Genomic DNA, 25,153 nt, shown 5'->3' with positions numbered 1-25,153 from the left:
TAATATCAATTTCATTTAAACTGCATTAGCTTCTTATAGTTCTTGACCAGAAATGCTAAAGCATTTATAATTGAAAAAAAAAAAGCAATGCTAAATAAACTGTACAGTAAGAAAAAAAAGTATTCCAATATAATGCCTTCCCAAGGATTTATTAAGCTCAAAGTCATTAACAAAACAAACACACACACACACACAAACTAGATTCCAAAAGTTTGGGACACTAAGCAAATTGTGAATAAAAACTGAATGCAATGATGTGGAGGTGCCAACATGTAATATTTTATTCAGAATATAACACACATTCTCTCAGTTTAAACTTTTGATCAGGTATTTATCATTTTAAGGGAAAAATATGTTGTTTCAAAATTTCATGGTGTCAACAAATCCCAAAAAAGTTGGGACAAGGCCATTTTTTACCACTTTGTGGTATCCCCCCACCTTCTTACCACACTCAGCAGACGTCTGGGAACAGAGAAGACCAGTTTCTCAAGTTTAGAAATAGGAATGCTCTCCTATTCATGTCTAATACAGGCCTCTAACTGTTCAATCGTCTTGGGCCTTCTTTGTCGCACCTTCCTCTTTATGATGCGCCAAATGTTCTCTATAGGTGAAAGATCTGGACTGCAGGCTGCCATTTCAGTACCCGGATCCTTCTCCTACGTAGCCATGATGTTGTGATTGCTGCAGAATGTGGTCTGGCATTATCTTGTTGAAAAATGCAGGATCTTCCCTGAAAGAGATGACGTCTAGATGGGAGCATATGTTGTTCTAGGACCTGAACATAGTTCTCTGCATTAATGGTGCCTTTCCAGACATGCAAGCTGCCCATGCCACAAGCACTCATATGCAACCCCATACCATCAGTGATGCAGGCTTCTGAACGGAGCGTTGATAACAACTTGGGTTATCCTTGTCCTCTCTGGTCCGGATGACATGGAGTCCCAGTGATCCATAAAGAACTTCAAATCGTGACTCATCTGACCACAGAACAGTCTTCCATTTTGCCACACTCCATTTTAAAAGACCCCTGGCCCAGTGCAAACCTCGTTGCACTGTAGAGTTTCAGCTGGCAAAAGCGGATGGCACGGTGGATTGTGTTCACTGACAATGCTTTCTGGAAGTATTCCTGAGCACATTCTGTTATTTCCTTGACAGTGGCATTCCTGTTTGAGGTGCAGTGACATTTAAGGGCCCGGAGATCACGAGCATCCAGTAGAGTTTTACGACCTTGACCCTTACGCACAGCAATTGTTCCAAATTCTCTGAATCTTTTGATGATGTTATGCACGGTTGATGATGATAACTTAAAAGTATTTGCTATTTTAAGCTGGATAACACCATTCTGGTATTGCTGCACTATCTTTCTGCACAACAATGGTGGAATTGGTGATCCTCTAACCACCTTGGCTTCAGAGAGACACTGACACTCTGAGAAGCTCTTTTTATACCCAATCATGTTGTCAATTGACCTAAATAGTGTTAATTGGTCTTCCATCTGTTCATTATATGCTCAATTTCCTTTTTCCAGCCACTTATTGCTATTTGTCCCAACTTTTTTGGGATTTGTTGACACTGTGAAATATTGAATCGTCATATTTTTCCTTTAAAATGTTACATTTACTCAGATTAAACTTTTGATCTTTTGATCTATGTTCTATTACGAATAAAATATTGACATTTGCCAAATATTGACAAGTGTCCCAACTTTTTTGGAATCCGGTTTGTAGGATGCTTTTGGCTGGTGGACTATGTTAGCAGCACTGCTTTTTCTGATCCACATTAAGACACCACCACCACCACACTGTACTGCTATGATCCACCTGCTCTGTTGTGGTCTTGAGCATTGAATAAGAGGGTGAAAGGAAGCATTATACATTGCGTCCTTGTTTTCCACTTTACATCGTCGTTCTTTTTGTCATGACGTTACATATTTTCACTGTTAATTTTTTGACATTTTTTTACAAGTGCTCTTCATAATTTATTTAAAATGTTATTGACATACAATCTGATTCATTCGGAGCCCCTAAAGGGACTGGGGGAAAAATAAAAAAAAACACTATTGATTTTGCGTTCCCTCGCAGACATAATTGCATTCCCTCGCAAATCGTTTTGAGTTCCCTCGCAAACATAATTGCGTTCCCTCGCAAATCGTTTTGCGTTCCCTCGCAAATTATACACAATTGTCTTTGGGGCTCATTCAACACACCAGGACACTGCAGTTTCCAGGTAAATCCAGCCAATTGAAACAGATATTATATATGTATTTATTTATCTCTACAAACACAGTTAGTTAAGCTAAATAAATTGCCAGTGCGACTCGTTCATACATCTGTAAGCAACTGCCTAACATCAGAGGAAGTTGTGAACAAGTTTATATACGTTCATCCTGAAAATGCTAGTCAGAACGCCGAAGCTCCAAGTATCACCATAGTAACAGGTGTATGAGACATAGGCGGCTTCGAGAAAGAAAGAAAAAAATGTGGACGGCGCACTGGGGTAGGGTTCAAGCTAAGAATCTTAATAAAAAGCCTTTACCAAGCAAAGTCTCACAAAAATACGGTGATTCAGTAACAAGATGGAGGGTGTAAGGCAGTGGCTCAACACAGAGATCTCAGGACATGTTGCGGACTGATTGTTACAGAGACGTGGCTCATCGCGCCGGCTCCAGACACGGTTGTGGAGCTAGCGAGCCGGTCCCTACACCATGCGTTTCGTTTTATCTGGGAATTCTGTTTTTCTTTGGGAGTTGTAAAAACGGAATACAATTTGGGAATTGTAAAAACGGGATACACTGGTTAGCTGCTAGCTTTTCAGTATCATTTAAGCTGCTGCACTATATATAATGCTGCCAGATTATACTGATAACACTGTATTTCACAGCTGTACTTGTATTGTCTAATTGTAGGGTCTAGCAAGGAATCTGTAAATGTAATCTTGTACTTGGGCTATAAGATAGATGTTCTAGTCTATTAATCAGCACAGGGGCATATAGGTGATTCAATCATTTACATTTTGATTTGCTTTTGTATGTAGCTAAATGTCTGAATTGTATAGGCTTTGATTGAGAGCTTAGAAACAATCACTGGAATGGAATAAACCTGAAGCTGATAATTCTGATAATTTTAATCTTATGACCTAGAAATGGAGGAGGACCTTGAAAGTTTCCTGAGGTCAAGAGGAGTGTCAGAGGAGGACCTGGATAAAATGAAAAGGGACAAGGTACAGTCATCACATTCCTAAGAAATTCTGTCTTGGATTTCATCAAATGAAACCAGACGTATATCGTCACTGTCCAATCAAATATAATTGCACTCCACAAGGTATGGTGCCAGCATAAGCCCACATGTGTTAAATCACAGACAGAAGCAAGTTTACAACACTGTGTATTGATTATTCATTTAAATCAAAATTCATTTAAATATTTTATAGCTGATATGAAGATTTTGGCATTAAACCAAACCCTGGGGTCTGATATTTGAGTTTTACAGTCAAAGTGGAACTTCAGAGATATTCAGAATATCTGTAAATGTTTGACTGTAGTAAATATATGTCTTTGTTTTGTAGAATATAAATGTTCTCTGTTGTATATCTGTAATGCAGATTGTCTATTCAGGTGTGTTACTTGCATTTCTACTGATATAAAGCAAATCTGTAATGTTTGTATTTTGTATTTGTAGATTGACAGGTCTGTCCTCCTCATTATGACAGATGAAGAAAGGGCAAAGTATATTAGGTCATACGGTGATCGGCTGGCTGTTATTTCCTTTTGCAAACAGAAAGATATTTGTGCTGACAAAGGAACTCTTTTACAAAGACTGAAACAGAAAATCTTTGCAAGAAGAACTGGGTCAAAACAACACGAGCCAGATATAGCAACCACACTGGAAAACGGGATGTCAAGACATAACAATAAGAATGCACAAAAAAGCTCAAGGAGACTCGAAATTGGGTGGCTTCACTTTTCCAAAAATGACTATCATCAAGTGAGGACAAGGAATGGAGGTGGAGCAAGGCATATGTTGCTTGATAAATATACAACAGTTGCGCAGATAATGGAAATGGGAAAAAATCTTTTTTTCCAAAATGGCCACTCACCAAAAGGAGCAGAAGAGGACTTTACATTTACAATTTGTGATTTTAAAAGAAATCAAGTCTCTATGGAAAGCACACTCTTCCAGCTCTATGAAGAATGTAAACTGAAAATGCTGAGACTTTACATCTGCACAAAAGAAAATGTTTCTTCAGTCATGATCCATGAAACATCTTCAGACAGTGATGACAACACAGAATGGCCTTCTTCAAAGAGTTTACCTCACAGATCTCTCACTGAAGAGGTATTTGAAGTTTTATTGTTTCTGTGCTTTTGAATTGCTGCCTCAACAATTACTAGGAAACTGGGAGAAATGCATTGACAATGGCCAGAAAATATGTGTCTTTATAAATTGCCAACAAAACAAATGGATTGATAAAACCTGTTTCAGGAATAATTTAATCAGGTGGTATGACAAATATTCATATGGATTTTGGCTGTTATTTTTTATTTTAAAAAATCTGTCTTAAGTTTTTAAGTTAAAGTAAATGGTGCAAATACATGTCAGCAGCACGTTATGAAATGAATTTATTTTATTGAATATATTGAGAATTAACATTCAATTAATATTTTACAGATTTTGAAAGAACAGGGACTACAAAGACACAAAAGACAAAAGATGTTTGATGTCAGCCAGAACCAGCATAGCAGTGCTGCACCCTCTGAGACCTTAGCTGATGAAGTCCCAGGGTCTTTAAATTACCTTCATTCAACACCAAATGAAGGTAGAAGCTATGCAGTCATGCACTCCACCCAGGACTTTCAAGATGAGAATATAATACACATTTCGTCTCATGCAGAAGAATGTCTGAATGAAACTGGCATAGTGCAGTCCTCACATGAACTCCAGGAAACTCCTAGAGAATATGAGGTGCCTGAATTCAACAATCAAGCACACGATGAAATGCAACAATTGATTTTGATACCAGAAGATACAGAAATAGAAGTTGGACACCCATATTGTGAAACGGTTGATGAGCTTGCATCAACAATTGAGTGGAATTTTGAGTATAACCACAAGGATATAACAAAGGTAATAACAATGAAGGAACGTCTGTCGCTGTTTTTGGTTGGTTGGTCCAGTAGTTTGTATATCATATTCACATGTTTAATTAATTTTGTTTTACAGAATGATGAGAGGAATGAAGTCCAAGATGTGGTATCTACAGAAAATGACCCTCCATCACCATCATCAGTGGGTCCTGTTAATGCAGAAGATTTACAACATGTACAGGTGACTCATACAATATCAATGTTATTTATTTGTTTAGATTAAGGGTAATTCTGGTTTAAAGTTTTAGCTGAAATTCTTCATTAACCTTCTTAGCATGGACTTGATGGCTTTATTTTGTAAAATTATTTTTCACATATTACTGTAGTCATCAACTTATACACTGAATGATTACTGCATAAGGAACACATACATTGTATCTACATTCGCTGTCCATTTTATTAGCTTCACTGACCATGCAGGAGCACTCTGTAGTTCTATAGATGTAAAGTCAGAGACGGTAGCTCATTTGTTGCTGCAGTTTGTCAGTCCAGCAGTGACACAGAGTGGTTCAAAAATCTTCAGCAGCACTGCTGTGTCTGATCCACTCGCAACAGCACAACAGACACTAACACACCACCACCACGTCAGTGTCACTGCAGCGCTGAGAATGATCCACCACCACATCACACCTGCTCTGTGGGGGTCCTGAGCGCTGAGGAACAGGGGGAGAGGGGGACAAGAAAATATTCTACTACAGTCTGTAATTGTAACTATAATGTGCTCCTGTGTGGTCAGTTGATCTGGTAATATGGATTACAAGTGTAAATACAAATAAGGTTTTCCTAATCCAGTAATTAAGTGGCAAAATAAGTTGATTATTTGAATTTAGTATAATTTACTATCGCAATGAGCAAATGTATCTAACATAGTTTAATGCAAAGGTTTTCATTTTCACAGAAACATATTGGAAATATGTGCAAAAGGCAAATTTTAAATATATATTATTCTGCTTAGTTAATTTCAGGCAATAAACAGAACTACACAATTAAATATTAAGAGAATGTCATAATTAAGAAATTAACTTGTAGACTTTGTTATTTTCACTTAGAAAATTAAAACGCTGTTGGTCTAGGAGAATACAATATTTTGCTTAGAAGTCTATATGCTTGGTGTACCATAAAATGCTAAACTGCTTGTGTGTCCAAAATGGGCATAATTAATAACCTGCCCATAGGATTGTGGACCAAAGTTACATGATAAATAAGTATGTATGTTAGTAAGTAAATAAATTATAAGAAAAATCAGATACTTTAATAAATGTCTTGAATCTATTTCTGTATTTACACAATGAAGTAAAATCTGAGCTATTTCTATATGTCTATATTTATTTAAATCTTTCTTTATTTCTACATTTATTTATTCTTGTATTTCTATGTCTATGTTTAATATCCTAAAGCAGGATTGGTCAGCCTGGCAAAGCAGTACACAGCTCAGTGGCTCTTTTGTCTGGACAGTATTATCACATATCACAACAGGACACAACAGAGACATGAACGATATGTACAGATGTGCAGCAGCACAGTGACTGTGTTAAAACAGGCCAAAACAACTCTATTCACACTTTAGATGTGTTTTTTTTTTTTTGTTTTGTTTTTTTTTTTTTTTTTTTGAAGTTAAGACTATAAAGACAGACAGTTAAGATGATTTGTTTGAGACAGACAGAATTGCTGCTGTCCCTCAGCTGTCTGTGTTCCTGCAAGTTTAGTCCCTGTTCATAAATCTAGCAATGCCTCTGCCAAGCATGGATAGAATGTATAGATAAAAGAATGGAGAGAGCTTTTACCCCGTTTTATACAGTTACTGTATGAGCAGCATGTCTCTGTTGTGTTCCCAATCTGTCAGTAATACTGTCAGGACAGAAGAGCCACTGAGCCATGTACTAGTATGCCAAGCTGACCAATCCTGCTTTAGAGTAAGTTTAGGACGGCCCTCATACAGACAGAAATACAGGAAGACACATATGCAGAAAAAGTGAAGTAAATAAACAAATGTTAAATGTGGAAATATAAAAATAAATGTATGAATAAATAAATATGAATACAGATATAGCTCAAATTGAAGTTAATTTATGTAAATATAGAATTAGATTCAAGATATTATTTGTGCATTAATTTATATAGTTATGCTTTTATTTATTTATAATAATAAAAGTTGAAAGCATTGGCCAGAAGAATCAGGGTGAGAATTAGTGCCTTGTATGTGTCAGAATAATTACATACAAAATTTGGGCATTAGTAATGCTGTCTCACTAAAGTTTTATTTATGATTTTCCTTATCTTTCTATACAGCAAAACATAGAAATTTCTTGCACACAAGAGGAGTCTTTTGCACCTGCAGGATCAGTGGTTGAGAAACGGTATGCTGTAATACGTCGGGTTAAAGTTGTGGATGACCTTTTAGACATATTCATGGACAGCAAAATAATGAAAGTTGGTCTAAAGATGGAGTTCAAAAATGAGCGGGCCCTGGATGACAATGGAGTTTTAAGGGAGGTTTACACTTCTTTCTGGACAGAATTTCTGGAACAGTGTGAGGGTGAAGAAGAGCGAGTGCCAAGATTGAGGCCTGAAGCACTTGGAAGAATCTGGGCAAAGGGTTACATTGATCATGGTATAATTCCAGTGAGACTATCAAAGGCTTTCATTTTAGCTTGCATATTTGGAATTGATGCAGTGGATGAAGATGTCCTTATGTCTTCTTTCTTCAACTATTTGTCTGCTAGTGAGCTATCAGTTGTTGAAAAGGCACTTAAAGGCAGAATTGGAGATGATGACAAGGAAGACTTGCTTGACCTTTTCTCAAGGATGGGGTCACACAGCCTTCCTTGCAAAGAAAACGCACACATTGCCATTGAAACAATGGCACATAAAGCCATTCTTCAAGAGCCAAAATTTATAATGGACAGTTTCTCTCATAGTCTTACCGGTGCACAGCTGAATCTGGCAGACAAAGAGAGTGTGATGCATCTGTATGAATGCAAAAGGCCAACAAGCAAAAAAGTTTGTGAAATGTTACAAACATCCTCTGTGTTTCTATCTCAAAATGTGCAAACAACATTCAGTTACTTGCAGCGCTACATTAGAAATGTTGATCAGCGTAAACTAGAGATGTTCTTACGTTTTTGCACTGGTTCATATGTAATTTGCACAGAGAAGATAGATGTAAGTTTCAATGCTGTATCTGGTTTGAGCCGAAGGCCTGTAGCTCATACTTGTGGAGCTGTACTCGAAGTTCCTTCAACATATAGCTCCTATCCAGAATTTCGCACAGAATTTGATAACATCTTGTCTGGTGATTTTTTTTTCCATGGACATACTATAAAATGATTAATAGATCGGTGCCACTTTAGAATAACAATACACTTATAAAGGTTTATCCATAATTTAAAATCTGTTTATTAATGATTATTAAATGTTGTTAATGCATTAAAAGTCATTAATAAGTTTACCTGTATACATATTAGATACATGTATTCTTATTTTAAGGTAGTACCAATAATTTAAATGAAATGAGTTTTATTCAGTTAAGCTCCATTGCTGGAATTAACACTGTCCATAAGACATAAAAAGCCATCTGCTGGACATCTCGCGTAAACTTGCACATGCAGACTTATAAATGTTATTATAGTTATAATTGTTCCTAATGTTGCACATTTACACAGATTTGTTTACCTTGCCTCAAAAGTAATATCTTGATATGTGAAACCATTTTAAATCCACAACAAATACCTAATGTTTTTCATTTTTAAATTGTTTTAAGTTATCATAAAAATAATAAACATGCAAACATATAACAAGCTAAATAAGCCTACAGCAATCGCAAAATGAGAAAGGTGTTTTGTTATTAGATTTATTATTTTATGATTTATGGTTTTACTTGCTAAGAAAGTGTTTTGTTTTGTTTTTTCAGTGCATTGTTAAAAGTGCAAATACACACATTTGTGTCAGGTTTTGTTTTAATATACCTAAAAATAAACTGGCTTTAGTTATTATAAAGCCTGTAACAATTTACAATGTGCATTATGTCCCTTTTTAATGTACCTTTATATATATATATATATATAGTATATATTTAAGTTACAAAATATTCAAATTTTGATGTTTGTTGTTGGATGGAATCTTTTAAAGCCATGTTCCCATTTAAATAAATGGAATTATAACTCAAATATTTTTCTGTTTGTTTACTACAACATCATGACCATCTCCTTGTTTCTACACTCACTATGCATTTTCTCAGCTCCACTGACAATAGAGGAGCACTTTGTATTTTTGCAATTACAGACACTGCAGACCACTACAGTGTCATTGAGAATGATCCACCTCCCATATCATACCGGTTCTATGTAGGTCCTGACAATTGAACAGTGTTGAAAGGAGCAAACAAATTATGCAAAGTGGACTACAGACTGTAACTGTAGAACTATAAAGTGTTCCTGTGTGGTCAGTGGAGCTGATAAAATGGACAGTGATTTTAATCTAGTGATCTGAATTGCTGTGGTTCCTAAATGATTCCACTTACATCAATGACTTGTTGCTATGGTGGCATCCTATTACATCAGTACAATGCTCAATTTCAGTGAGCTCTTTAGAATAACTTGTTTTACAAATGTTTGTAAAGTGGGCAGCTTTTTTGTGGGCAGGTTTTTGATTGTATACACCTGTAGCATACGACTGAATGAAACACCTGAATTTACTAAGAGTTCCCAATATTTTGTCCTTAGAGTGTGTCTCTTACAGAATTTAAACATTTACATTAGTAAAAAAAAAAAAAGGCACATATTTTTATTCTGAGGATTTTTCTTTTTTTTGATCCTGCAGTTTGGGCCAAAAAGGCAAAATGTCTCATTCGAATGTAAGTATGTGAAAAGAATATGCGTACATCCATCCATCCATCCATTATCTGTAACCGCTTATCCAATTTAGGGTCGCGGGGGGGTCCAGAGCCTACCTGGAATCATCGGGCGCAAGGCGGCCTGGAGGGGACGCCAGTCCTTCACAGGGCAACACATTCACTCACACACTCACACCTACGGACACTTTCGAGTCGCCAATCCACCTGCAATGTGTGTTTTTGGACTGTGGGAGGAAACCGGAGCACCCGGAGGAAACCCACGCGGACACGGGGAGAACACACCAACTCCTCACAGACAGTCACCCGGAGCTGGAATCGAACCCACAACCTCCAGGCCCCTGGAGCTGTGTGACTGCGACACTACCTGCTGCTCCACCGTGCCGCCCGAATATGCGTACAGACTGTATACAAATTTCGAATGTCATTTAACAACAAAACAAAAGAGAAACATTTTCTATCATATTATTTCACTGAGGACTATCAGACATGCTTTTGTATTTAACACACTAATCTTACTTTAAAGAAATGAAAAGAATAAAATGTTGCTGTTATGATCATATGTGTCACCACTACAAAACGACTACATAGATGATTTTATAACATCTCTCAAAAATATGTACAAATCAATAGCTTGATATGGATCTCTTGGGAGTGTCAACTGGGATTCAGCCATAATTATATTACAAAGGTCATATACATCTGGATCACATGGCACTGACTGGCGAAATGTACATTCAGTTTTGCATGTATGAATGTCCTCATCTTCAGCTGAATGAAGAAAGTCTCTGGTTCCATACAGTTCTGGCAGTCCATGTATTGTGTTTGGCCGGCCACTAGGAACACTGTCATTCTTTGATGGTCTGATGGTGTGTGAATCCCACACGTCTGCAGTGTCATCCAGCTCATCCTAGGTTTTAAAAGATGTACCAGAAAACACCAAAATTAATTTCAGCATTACAATCCCTAAAAATGTCCCTATTACTACAATGTTTAAAATACAAAGTACAATTATTAGACACACATACTTTTACCAATAAACATAACGTACAAACATCTCCAGTGCCAACTTTGCCTATTCATTCATTCATTCATTCATTGTCTGTAACTCCTTATCCACTTCAGGGATACGGTGGTTCTGGAGTCTACCCGGAATCACTGGGCGCAAGGAAGGAACACACCCTGGAAGTGGTGCCAGTCTTTCACAGGGCGACACACACACACACTCACACTTATGGACACTTTTGAGTCACCAATCCACCTAACGTTGTGTGTTTCTGGAGCGTGAGAGGAAACCGGAGCACCCGGAGGAAACCCACGCAGACACAGGGAGAACACACCACACTCCTCACAGACAGTCACCCAGAGCGGGACTCAAACACACAACCTCCAGGACGTGCCGCCAACTTTGCACATTTATTAAATTTAAATATAACTTAAATATACGGTAATGACAAACACCATCTCCAGAAATGTGGGGATGCTGTGCAAATCATTCACCTATTTTGAATTTGATGCCAGCTTAGGGTTATAGAAAATTTGGTATAAGAGCATATTTACCACTGTGCTGCATCATTTTGTGTTTTATCCCAAAACGCTGTATGCTTGGGAAATGAGAAGACCAAGTTCTGTAGTTGTGAAATAACAATTTTCCCATTCTTGCTAGGATTTCAGGTGCTTAACAGTTTTGGTGTCTGTTATAATTGTTTTCAGTGGGTAACAGGTCTGGATTATTTTAGCTCCTGGACTCTTTACTATAGGAGACATGTAGAATGTGGACTGTCCTTCCAGTCACTCCATAACCTGTATATTTATTATTCAGCTTTATAATATATATATATATATATATATATTAGTCCCCATTTTTACTTCTGAAAGACTCTGCCTCTCTGCTTTTGTTGAAGTAACTGTCTACTGAACAGAGAAGGTTGTCTACTGGAACAATGATTTGAAGCAATACAGTGAAATAAGGATGTTGGATTTTCAGCACCCTGCCTCATCCACAACTCCCCAACTCATCCCAAAAGTACTGGGTGGGACACCATCATTCCAGAAAACACATTTCCAGAACTCAATGCTGGGGGCTTTATACGCTTCTAGTTCCCATATGACTTTATTTATGGTGACAACAGGTTTGTGTTTATCTGCTCCTGAGAGTCTTATTCTATTGCCAATACTTCTGTACAGGGACTAGACAAGTTGTGTACATTGGCACATCTTTGTCAGCAATTGGTGCAAGTTAAAGTAGCTGAATGTATTCATTAAAAGGGGTGTCCACAAACAATTAGACATATTTTGTTGTTTATTTATAGCCTTGCTAAAATAAATAATAAAAAAAAAAACAGCTTAACAACACCTGTAAAAGACTGGCGCCCCCTCCAGGGTGTATTCCTGCCTTGCACCCAGTGATTCTGGGTAGGCTCCGGACCCACCGTGACCCTGAACTGGATAAGTGGTTACAGATAATGAATGAATGAAGGAATGAATTAATCAAAGAGCCCCCTTTCCTTGAGGCCGGCAAACAGAGCTATCCAAAACTGCATGCATTCTTTCCTTAAGAAGCCCCACCAGCTTTTTATTCTCTGGTTGGCTGTGCTTGCTCCATCCAGATAGCTCTCTATGCTTCCATGGTGAATCATTCTGAGGAAAAATTGAAAATCACGTACGTGTCCATGTTCTGTCCCACAGTCTCCTCTCACGATTTCTGGGTAGCCCCCCAAACGCTGAACTGCTTGGATGTAATCCAAGGATCCAACCAACCTTGGGTCGCTACTGGTAGTATAAGCATTCAGCCAGATTATTTTCCTGGAAAACCCATCTATACATCCATTGATGCAAATTTCATAATGCTTCAGCTTATCATAGGAGTCTAAGTGCCAGATGAAGTTTGGTTAATTCCGTCTACACAGCCTCTTTGCTCTTCTGAGTGCGACCCCTCTAGGGTCTAACTCCTTGAGAATCAAACGGACATCCTCCTTTCTCACTCGAAGCCCATTTAATCTACATTTAGCATACATCCATCGGTATCCATGGAGTTGTCCCGAGCTCTGCAGTTGCGACCGAACGAAAGTAATAACACTATGTAGATTAGAGTAATCCTTCCTTCTAGAATGTCCCATAGACCGCAACAAACGTTTCAGTTGGCGCTCCCCAATAACATATCCATGTTTACCACTGAGAAGAGATGCAATGTCTTTATATTTCAGTCCAAGATCAAAGTAAAATTCAGCGAGCTGCTCCATAGTTCACCTGACACACACAGCAAGCACACAATCAACAGTAAGCACAGTACTGTACCATACGGAGCCCACAAAGTATTTGCGAGGGAACGCAAAACGATTTGCGAGGGAACCCAATTATGTTTGCGAGGGAACGCAAAATCAATAGTGTTTTTTTATTTTCCCCCAGTCCCTTTAGGGGCTCCATAGATTCAGGACAATTCTCTGTCACTGTGTCAAATTTCATTTCAGTCTGTCAATCCTGGATTAAGACGTTCTTTGCAGAAGAAAATACCACCAAAATGTAATACCCACTCCTGAGGGCATTAATCATGTGAAATTTTGCAACATATGCAGGAATATAGCTGTAAATGTGGGATTTGTTAGGAAATTGTTCTAAGGTCCACTTTTTAAAACTAAAAAGCATTAAACATTTCAAATTAACGGAAAACTATTTGAACTTTACACGAAAACGTGGGTGGCTCTTAAAAGAGCCGTTGGGTTTGGACGTGTCTGATCACCGCTTACTTGGAGCTGGTGTACTTGGTGACGGCCTTGGTGCCCTCGGACACGGCGTGCTTGGCCAGTTCACCGGGCAGAAGCAGGCGCACGGCGGTCTGGATCTCCCTGGAGGTGATGGTGGAGCGCTTGTTGTAGTGAGCCAAACGGGAAGCCTCACCGCCAATACGCTCGAAAATATCGTTGACGAACGAGTTCATGATTCCCATAGCCTTGGAAGAGATACCAGTATCGGGGTGGACCTGCTTCAGCACCTTGTACACGTAGATAGCATAACTCTCCTTCCTGGTGCGCTTACGCTTCTTACCGCCTTTACCAGCCGTCTTGGTCACGGCTTTCTTTGACCCCTTCTTCGGGGCTGATTTAGCTGGTTCAGGCATTATAGACGTTCTTTCGAGTGCTATTCAAAAACTCACTGAGGGAACCTTGTCCCTGCTCGCGGCTCATATAGACTGTGATATGCAGATGAATCTTTTCTCCGCCTACTCAAATGTTGTCCAACGCCCATTGATCAGCGTTCGGCCGCTTGAACTCCTCCCTCCAGACCCTCTTTTCATTGACGTTATGCTCTGCCCGAGACATGAGCCGTCTTTGTTCTTTGTCCCGCGCATTTCGCACCAATAAAGTTCACATATGTAATATTTTACGATACGGGCTATTTATGTGCTCTAAGTACGAATTGTTTGTTGATTTTGGAGCTCTTTTCTGGTGATAATTACCATGCTTTAATATATTTAAGTATGCTCAAAATGGTACTGGTTTATCAGAACTTTGTTTCAGACACTTTTTCCTTATGTGCTCAATACCAAGATATTTTTGTCAATAAATTAATAAAATTCATTGTTTAAGACAAAACTCATGGGCCAGAAGCACTTTTGTTGGACATGGAGATAATCAGGTTCGGAATTTGTTAAGTGTAGTAGCGCCTGTAATGTGACAGATTTAACTGAAAATATCATTTTACCTCACATTTAAAATGGTATTTTACCATCGGTTCTACTTCACTACACCGATGGTGTAGTTTTAGACACAGCTTTTCACTTGTTTAACCAGACAAAATATCTCCAAGTTTTGTTTTGTTTTTTTTTTTTTTGTTTTTTGTAGTAATAATAAACTAAAATGAACAACTTTTGCTTAAAAAAAAAAAACCTCGTGGAAACGCTATTTTTTTTGAACTTGTGGGTGGCTCTTAAAAGAGCCTTTGGATACAAGCCTTGGTCGAGTCGAGCGTTTAACCTCCGAAACCGTACAGAGTGCGTCCCTGGCGTTTCAAGGCGTACACCACATCCATAGCGGTGACAGTCTTTCTCTTGGCGTGCTCAGTGTAAGTGACGGCGTCCCTGATCACGTTCTCCAGAAACACTTTCAGCACACCACGGGTCTCTTCGTAGATCAGACCAGAAATACGCTTGACACCACCACGACGAGCGAGACGACGGATTGCAGGCTTGGTAATACCCTGGATGTTATCACGGAGCACTTTGCGATGACGCTTAGCGCCACCTTTTCCAAGACCTTTACCACCCTTTCTTTATTAATTAATACAAATATATGTACAGTCCTTCCAAAATTCCAGCTTACATAAATTATATACTCATACATCCAAACATTTAATTACACATACAAACGAGCACAGTCTCATATATTTAGAGTGTCCCAAAGAATAGAGTCTTTAAAAAGTATATTAAGAGTCTTTTGTTTTTTTAATTCAGTCCTAATACTCTTCACAACCGCATCACTAGAGACAAAAGACTGTTCTATTGTCATTTTACATCGTGTTTTCCACAACTTAGACTTTACCAGACATATAATATACCACATAAAATTACATTTATATTCATCAATGTTACAATCAAAAATGCCATAATATATACTTTTAATATTTACATCAAAATTTAAACCTATATCCTTTACTTTTTCCCACACTTCTTTAGACCTATAGCATTCTAATAAAAAATGTTCCAGAGATTCTTCCTCTTGACATAATGGCATTGGACACTTTATAGTTTTAATAAAACAACTCCATTTTACTAAAAGTCTGACTGGTAACCTCCTTACTGCTATTAACCAGGTTGTATCTCTAATAGTCTCAGATATATTTTTGTTAAGCATATTTTTTAGACATATTTTATTTTCTTCTTTATTTAGTTCTCTAAATTCAAAATTCTGTCCATAAATTTTATCACTCACTATTTTATATATGCTTTTATTTGAAGAATTTATCCAATCAATGTTCAAATCATTGTATTTATGTATAAAATCTGAAAAGATTAACTTAAAATATGGAATAGATCCTCTAGCTTTACCTTTTTTAGATTTCCAATTTGTCAAATCTCCTATCCACTCTACTTGTCGTTGAATTCCATTTTGAATAATTTTGCAAAAGGAAATTTTTGTTTTAACAGAGAAATCAATAGCACCTAAGCCTCCTAAATCACGTCTTTTATAAATCAGTTGTCTTTTAGTAACTTCTCTAGTTGTATTCCATATAAAGTTAACACATATTTTATTAATTTTTTTAACCATATATCAGGTGGAGGGAAAATACATGCTAAGAACAGAATCTTTGATAGAATAAATGTTTTAGTAATATCTATTCTAGTCTTATAATTTAGTTTTTTATCTTTCCATTTCTCAACTTCTTCTTGAACTTTTTCTGTTTTCTGAGACCAATTTGCATCTACACAACCTGTGTTATCTATATAAATTCCTAAAATGTTTATTTTTTGGAATTCAGGAATATTGATTTTGAATTTATTATTTGGATCTCCTATCCAGACACTTTCTGATTTATTTACATTTAATTGTGCCCCCGAAACTTGTTCATAAATTTTAAAATGATCGTAAATAATGTCTAACTCTGACTGAGATTTAATAAAAATTGTTATATCATCAGCATATGCAGTAATTATTATTCTTTTATCTCCTAATTTAACACCCTGAAGCCTCTGGTCTGTTTGAATTTTCATTATTAATGGACTTATAGCCAAAACATAAAGTGCTGCACTAAGTGGACAACCTTGTTTAACACCTCTATATATTTTAAACTGTTCGGTTAAATGTCCATTTACATTAATCTGTATTTTAGACTCAACATATAGACACATAATCATTCTAATAAAAGTTAATGGAAATTTATACATTTTTAACACTTCCCATAAATATTCTCTAGAGATATAGTCAAAAGCTTTCTTTTGATCTAAAGCGACTATGTAAAAGGATTCATTGGTTTTAGTACAAACTAACTCTCTTAAAATACCTAAATTATCCCACATTAATCTTCCTTTAATAGCACAGGTCTGTTCTTTGGTGATAATTCCATCAAGAACATCCTGCAACCTATTCATAATAATTTTTGCATAAGTTTTATAATCAATATTCATTAAAGTGAGATGTCTCCAATTATTGATATCATTTTTATCACCTTTTTTATATAATAGTGACATCACACCTTCATAAAAGGTGTCGTACATAAATCCTTGTTCCACACCTTCGTTAAATACTCTAGTTAATAATTGGGAAATATCATACATACATTTGTTATAAAATTCAGCAGGTAACCCATCTTTTCCAGGAGACTTTTTTAAATTTAATTGTTTTATTGCTGTGATGACTTCACTTTCTATTATTTTGTCAGCTAAAAAATCATACTCATTATTATATTCAAAATTTAAGTATTTTCTAAAATGTTTATTATCTATTTTAATTTCTTTATACATCTCTTGACATAATATTTGAATAGATTTTCTAATCTCGTCAGGCTGATTAACAATTTTACCCTTTTCTGAATAGATTGATCCAATATAAGAGCTTTGTTTCCTTTTTGTGTATACAGACATAATTTTAGCTTTATTATGAATTTCCTCTATATTAGCACCTGCAAGAGTTTGTAGATTTGAATATAGATCATTATTCATTGAATCTATTTGTTCCCTCAATTTTGACATAATACTTTCATCTTCATCACTTCTCTTTGTACACTTTAATTTAATATATTGCATCATTGTTAAATTATATTTGTCATTTTTTTCCTTATTGTACGTCCGACATTTTCCTTTAAAAAAATCTCTTATCTGTGTTTTTAGAACTTCCCACAGCTCTCGATCATTTTTAGTAAAAATTTTTAAAGATTTTATTCTAACAATCTCTCCTTTTAAATCTAATAATACTGCAGGGATTTCTAAAATTTGTGTATTTAATTTCCAATAATTCTTTTTAGTTTCACCCTTTACATTTAAATTACAGATTACAGCTAAATGATCAGAATCAATAATCATTTTTGTTTTATAAGTATAAACTTCTAACCCTTTATTTATATAAATTCTATCAATTCTGGTCTTACAAATAGTACTAAATCTGGTAAAATCTATTTTATTAGGGTATAGTATTCTAAAAACATCAGAAAAATCTTGTTCTAACATCATTCTTTTTAAAAAGGGACCTTCTCTTCGTATAACTCCTGGATTTATTGTTATTCTATCTATATCATCTGTTATTGTATTAAAATCACCACAAACAATTGTCAAAAAACCTGTACACAATAACACTTTCAATTTTTTAAAAAGCTGGATTTTTTTTACTGTACTTTGTGCTGTATAAACATTGATAATTCTCATTTTTCTACCACTGTGGAAGCAATCCATGTACATTAGTCTTCCAGGAATAATTTCTCTACTTCTTATAATCTGGAAATAATTATTATAAAATAGAAAACCAATACCATCTGCTTTGCAATCACCAACAGAAAAATAGGAGGGTCCTTTAATCCATAGTTTTCCTGTTTCATTAATATCATCTAATGTAGCTAATCTTGTTTCTTGAATACAAACTAAATCTAAATATTCTTTACTTAAGGATTCTAATTTTCTCTCCTTGTTTAATTTAGACTGAATTCCTCGTACGTTACAAGTGGCTATTCTAATACCCACAGTGGACATATTTTATTATGGATTTTGATTTCTTTTCTTTTTTAGAACACTTTTTTTGTTTGCATTACCTACTTTTCTTGGTGACAATTTGCGTTTTTTCTGTTGTAATATATTTTCCTTATTGGTGTCCTGTCCTTGATTGCAGATTGAAGATTTTCCAAAGTCAGTTGTCGGCAACGTTGTAGAAGCATGATCAGTAGGAATGTTTTGTCCTGAAGATGGAGATACCTTTACGTTCTCAGAAGAGAGGTCTCCACTCGAGTCTTTATCTGATCTGGAAAAGTCCTCATCAGAACTTTCAGACGAAGAGCTGCTGCTACTGCTGTTACTACTGTCATCATTTGAAGATCCACTATTGCTTTTTCCATCTTCATCCACTTTTTGCACTTTGCTATTGACTTCATTTCCTCCATTCACCTGTTGATTTTGGATGTAACCAGACTCTTCTATATGAGACGTTCCTTCTGCGTTCTGATCAGCATTTTCTGGTATCTGTTCCTGTTCAGAGTCTTTGCTTCCAACTGCAACTCTTTCTTGTTCCATCTCACTTGGTATATTTTCTTGTTCTTGAGTAACCATATCTGAGAGTCTTGACATTGCTTTAGAGCGATTTACATATGATTTAGGGCACATAAAAAAGTTGTGCCCTTCCGCACCACATAGTGAGCATATAGCTGTTTCTCTACACTCTTTTCCTTTGTGGCCAAAGGAACCACATTGCCAACATTTAATCTTCCCACAATCTTTGGCCTGGTGATTTTCCTCTTGGCAAATAAAACATCTTGCCACTTGGCCTTGATATGATATTTTACCATTGTGGGGGCCCAAAGATATGGAGTTAGGAATGTGCAATTCTCTGCCATTACTGTCTCTCTTAAGTTTCACTTGATATTTTCTGATGCCATACCATAAACCAAACTTGTCGACTGGTTTGACTGCAGGTTTCAAAATATCACAAAAACGATGCAAGTATGTTTCAACATCTTCGTCTGAAATTCTCCCCGTCCAAAACTTGACAATGATTGTTTTAACATCAAGGCTTATAGGTGAGAAAATCTGAAAATCCTCCCACTTTTTTGGGTTATTTCCATAGATTTCAAGAAAAATACGAATACCTCGTTCATTTCTGAAACACAGCTCGAAATCTCTCCTGTTTGGAAGGCTTATGAAAGAATAAATATCTTCTGCATGGAGCCAGTGAGACTGGAATATCAAATCGCCAACAAAGTCTTTGTTAGGAGGTTCACCTAAACCAGTAAAGGTGATTTTCACCCAGTATTTAACTTGGCGTTCACTATGTGCCATGTGAGATGCCATAATGGCACAACCGCCGAAGCGGTGACGTATAGCTTCAACAAGAAAGTATCACTAAAAAAAATATATATATAAACGGGAGAAACAATAATAAACTTGACGTTAGACTGCAAACACCGCGAGGTGCTGCAGAGTACAAGCACTGCGTTCTCTCTCTGCGTTTTTGACTCTCAATTACCACCCTTTCCTCTTCCGGACATGTTTCTGCTTCCTTCTCTTCGGTAGACGAAAAAAGAACGAATGAGACGTCGCTCGTTCAATGCTGCTATTATGCTTCTCTACAGGACCTGGTTGAAACCAGTTGACAGAAAGGCGGAGCTAAATACAACTGATAATTGAGAGAGACTACACCACGCGGTATTCATCTACTCAATTTGGCGCTAGTGCCTTTGTTAGAACACTTAATAAAGGTCAATTGTTGCAGTAATGGCTATGTTCCATGCCCCATCCACCAACATATTACAATATAATATGATGTGTTATAAACTATTACATTTAAAAGAATGAGTATTGAGATAATGACTAAATGTAAAGAAAGAGAAAAATACTACTGTACATTAAACTATAACTCTAAATTACAATATACTACAACTATAACTCTAACTGCTATAGTTTAGCAGTGTGTGAAACATTCACAGCGATGAAGGCAAGCACTGTTCTGATAATTGTTAAAGTGTAAAGTGTACTGATACCCACTCCCAGTCTCTGACTTTCCAGCTCTTTTCAGGTGCACCATTGACCCTTTGTCCTAATCCCCTCCCTTTTGTGGTTGTTCCACACTCCACCTCTTCCTTTAAAGCACACCCTCTCTCCTGATGTGGACCTTCATCCTAATCCCCTTCTCCTTGCTTTTTCACTGTATCCTGCCTCTTCCTTTACAGTCCATCCTCTCTGTGAGCCATCAAACTGACCCCTCGCTTTGCAGCTGCACTGCCCCTGCAGAATTACTGATACACACAAAAAAGAGATGCATACAAAAAGATGTGAACAATAAATTATAAAAATATATAGTGTATATTAAAATAATAAAGATGCATACATAAAACTAAGTGCACATTTCCCATCTCTGCAGTAAGAGGGCAGCCTTTAATTTTTGATGTTTCTTTTTTTTGTAGATGCATCTATTTTTTTTCATGTGCATCTTTGTTATTTAAATATGCTCTTTATATTTGTATATGTGCACATCTTTTTTGTGTGTTTGACTTTCAGGGCCACTGCACTAAATAGCTAGCTATTATCTTGCTATAAAGTTCATATATACCTCTGAAAAGGTTAAATGTTTGTTGATGCCTTCAAGACAGATAAGCAACAAATGTTTTCAATGTGTGCAGAATTATTAGGCAAGTTGTATTTTAGTAAATTCTTTTTATTGTTGAACAACAACTTTGTTCTCAATAACCCGAAGAACTCATAAATATCAAAGCTTAATATTTTTGGAGGTTGGAGGGTTTTTTTAGATTTGGCTATCTTAGGAGAATATCTGTTTGTGCAGGTAACTATTACTGTGCAGAATTATTAGGCAACTTAATAAAAACCAAATTTATACCCATCTCACTTGTTTATTTTCATGAGGTAAACCAATATAACAATTTAGAAATAAAAATTTCTGATATTCAAAAACAAAACCAAAAACAAATCAGTGACCAATATAGCCACCTTTCTTTACGATGACACTCAAAAGCCTTCCATCCATAGATTCTGTAAGTTGCTTGATCTGTTTACGATCAACATTGCGTGCAGCAGTCACCACAGCCTCCCAGACACTGTTCAGAGAGGTGTACTGTTTTCCCTCCCTGTAGGTCTCATATTTTATTAGGGACCACAGGTTCTCTATGGGGTTCAGATCAGGTGAACAAGGGGGCCATGTCATTATTTTTTCTTCTTTTAGACCTTTACTGGCCAGCCACGCTGTGGAGTATTTGGATGCATGTGATGGAGCATTGTCCTGCATGAAAATCATGTTTTTCTTGAACAATAGCGACTTCTTCCTGTACCACTGCTTGAAGAAGGTGTCTTCCAGAAACTGGCAGTAGGTCTAGAAGTTGAGCTTTACTTCATCCTCAACCCAAAAAGGTCCCACAAGTCCATCTTTGATGATACCAGCCCATACCAGTACTCCACCTCCACCTTGCTGGCATCTGAGTCAGAGTGGAGCTCTCTGCCCTTTACTGATCCCGCCTCTCGCCCATCAAGAGTCACTCATATCATCCGTACATAATCCCTTAGAAAAATCAGTCTTAAGATATTTCTTGGCCCAGTCTTGACGTTTTATCTTATGTTTCTTGTTCAAAGGTGGTCGTTTTTCAGCCTTCCTAACCTTGGCCATGTCCCTGAGTATCGCACACCTTGTGTTTCTTGATACTCCAGTAACATTGCAGCTCTGAAATATGGCAAAGCTGGTGGCAAATGGTATCTTGACGCTTGATTTTCCTCAATTCATGGGCAGTTATTTTGCACCCCCCCCCAACACGCTTCTTGTGACCCTGTTAGCTATTTGCCATGAAACACGTGATGTGTTGAGGTGAACACGCTTCAAAAGATGGGCAATTTCAAGACTGCTGCCTCCCTCTGCAAGACATCTCACAATTTTTGACTTTTCATTCATTTATTCATTATCTGTAAGCACTTATCCAGTTCAGGATCGCAGTGGGTCCAGAGCCTACCTGGAACCATTGGGCGCAAGGCAGGAATACACCCTGGAGGGGGTGCCAGTCCTTCACAGGGGACACACACACACTTTTGAGTCGCCAATCCACCTACCAATGTGTTTTTGGACTGTGGGAGGAAACCCACGCAGACACGGGGAGAACACACCAACTCCTCACAGACAGTCACCAGGAGGAAACCCACGCGGACACGGGGAGAACACACCAACTCCTCACAGACAGTCACCCGGAGCGGGAATCGAACCCACAACCTCCAGGCCCCTGGAGCTGTGTGACTGTGACACTACCTGCAGCGCCACCATTTGACTTTTCAGACTCTCTCTTGTGACCCATTTTGCCAAAGTAAAAGAAGTTGCCTAATAATTGTGCACACCTTATATAGGGTGTTGATGTCATTAGACCACACCCCTTCTCATTACAGAGATGCACATCACCTGATTTACTTAACTGATAGTTGGCTTTCAAGCCTATACAGCTTGGAGTAGGACAACATGTATAAAAAGGATGATGTGATCAAAATACTCATTTAGCTAATAATTCTGCACACACTGTAGTTAAAGACGAGTTATGATACATTTGCTTTCTGCTTCTTAGGCTGTTAACTCTTTTTAAATCTAGATAAATAAGATTTTATAGCTGGGCAATACATTTACAGCATTTAGCAGAGTGACTCACAAATGTGCTTTTTGTTCAGACAGAATGTGTATCCTAGCTAATACAAATAGGTTAGGGTCCACATTCCTTCTGATCTCAGACACTATTCAGAACAAGGGCCAGTGCTGATACCTAGAAAGAACAAACGTAGAAAGTGCTATAGACAATGCCATCTATAGTCAGTGCTCAAATCTAGAAGGAAAAACTAGTCAGTGCTCACACCTAGAAAGAGAGTTAAGTGCCGTATAACTGCAATAACATGTTACAGCGGGCATTTAAATTAGCGTTCACCTAAGTGGGTGACAAAGAGTTGGATCTACAGTCTGCTTTGAAGACCTCAAGAGAGTCTGCTGTTCGGAATGCAAGAGGAAGTTCGTTCCCATCTGGGCACCAAGACTGAGACGAGTCTTGACGCTAATCCTCTATGTGACTTTAGGAATGGCAGGTCAAGTTGTACTTGAAGCTTGAAGGGATTGAGGTGCAGTCCGACTCTTGACCATTGCCATTGTCTGTAGTTGCTGAAGTGTGAAGCGTCCACAGTGGGCTACTTCAGGATGGGAGCCACGCTGGCGGTCTTGAATGCCAAAGGAACTTGACCAGGGAGGAAAGAGGAAAAAGACTGGTGGATTTTATTTATCAACCTTCCCTTCAAAGAAGGTGCCAAAATCTTCCGAGGTGAGGGAAGAGGGTGGCGGGGGAAAGGGGGGTTTGAGGAGAGAGGAGAAAGAGCTTGCATGGATCAGATGCTGATGCTTCCTGTCTCCCTCTCTCTATAGAAAGACAACTTCACAGAAGTAACTTTATTAGAGAACCTGGATAGGAGAACTTGATAGAAAGCTGAGATTTTTTCCACCTTCTCTCAGCCTTTCTTAGTTATCTCCAGGAAGAGTCAGTATGGGAATCATGATAAACCTGGATGATGTGCTTTGCGATTCTGTGCTCACGATTTCTCTTGTTTGAGGATGGTGGAGTGGACGGATGTGATTGTTTGACGACTCTCTGATGTCTGTGTTCCTTCTGGTTTCCCTCCTTCCAGTCAGTCTGTTACAATCAGATCTGTCACAACGCTAATGGAAATAGTCACATTCACTTTTCTATTGCACTCATCCAAACTAACTGCTTCTCTTTACTGTTTTCTGCTGTTCTCTGGAGTACACTTCTATTACTCTGCTGTACTTTGTTGTAGTCTACCTGTACTCTGGAGTGCCCTGCCTGTACTTAACTGTACTCTGGAGTGCCCTGCCCGTACTCAACTGTACTCTGGAGTGCACTGACTGTACTCTACTGTACCCTGGAGTGCCCTGCCTGTACTCTGGAAAACTCTACCTATACTGAAAAGTACTCTGGGGTAATCTGATGTATTCTACCTGTACTCAACCATCCACTGGTGTACCCTGCCTGTACTCTAATTAGGTGTACTCTAATTGTACACTACTAACCTCTGGTGTAATCTCCTTGTACTCTGGTGCACTCTAACTGAGCTCTGGTGTAGTCTTCCTGTACCCTAATCTGGGACATGCTACCTGTATTCCACTGTACTTTGGTGTACCCTAGCTGTACTCTGCTGAGCTCTGGTGTACCCTACCTGTACGTTACTATGATCTGGTGTACTCTCTTGTGCTCTGGTGTACTTTTTCCTGTACTCTGGTGTAGCCTACCTGTACTCAATTGTATTTTGGTATACTCTACTTGAGGTACCCTACCTGTAATCTACGGTGTTCCGGTGTAGCCTACTGATACTCTACAGTGCTCTGTAGAACTGTACATGTACTGACACATCCCAACCCCATGGCTGAACAATTGTTCCTAAAGTACCTTCTAGAGGGGCAAAATAAGACAAAGTGCCCTATTGGTTGCCCTTT

The 25,153-nt window shown here is 37.7% G+C and overlaps 2 protein-coding genes across 2 annotated transcripts; both read right to left on the bottom strand.

Annotated features, from left to right (window-relative positions):
* Window positions 1-13,687: 13,687 nt before the first annotated feature.
* On the bottom strand, window positions 13,688-14,118 carry LOC136697933 (histone H2B 1/2-like). The gene has a single exon (XM_066673278.1). The coding sequence runs from the start codon at window positions 14,107-14,109 to the stop codon at window positions 13,735-13,737; it is 375 nt and encodes a 124-aa protein (XP_066529375.1). The 5' UTR covers window positions 14,110-14,118; the 3' UTR covers window positions 13,688-13,734.
* An 842-nt stretch (window positions 14,119-14,960) lies between these two features.
* On the bottom strand, window positions 14,961-16,409 carry LOC136697269 (histone H4-like). Its single transcript, XM_066672306.1, has 2 exons — window positions 16,369-16,409; window positions 14,961-15,258 (listed from the first exon to the last, which is right to left on the bottom strand). Exons 1-2 carry the CDS (start codon window positions 16,407-16,409, stop codon window positions 14,961-14,963), a joined length of 339 nt encoding a protein of 112 aa, XP_066528403.1.
* Window positions 16,410-25,153: the final 8,744 nt, after the last annotated feature.

Source organism: Hoplias malabaricus, chromosome 5 (assembly GCF_029633855.1).
Source record: "Hoplias malabaricus isolate fHopMal1 chromosome 5, fHopMal1.hap1, whole genome shotgun sequence".
Classification (NCBI taxonomy): Eukaryota; Metazoa; Chordata; class Actinopteri; order Characiformes; family Erythrinidae; genus Hoplias; species Hoplias malabaricus.
This window is presented reverse-complemented; position numbering and strand designations above follow the sequence as displayed.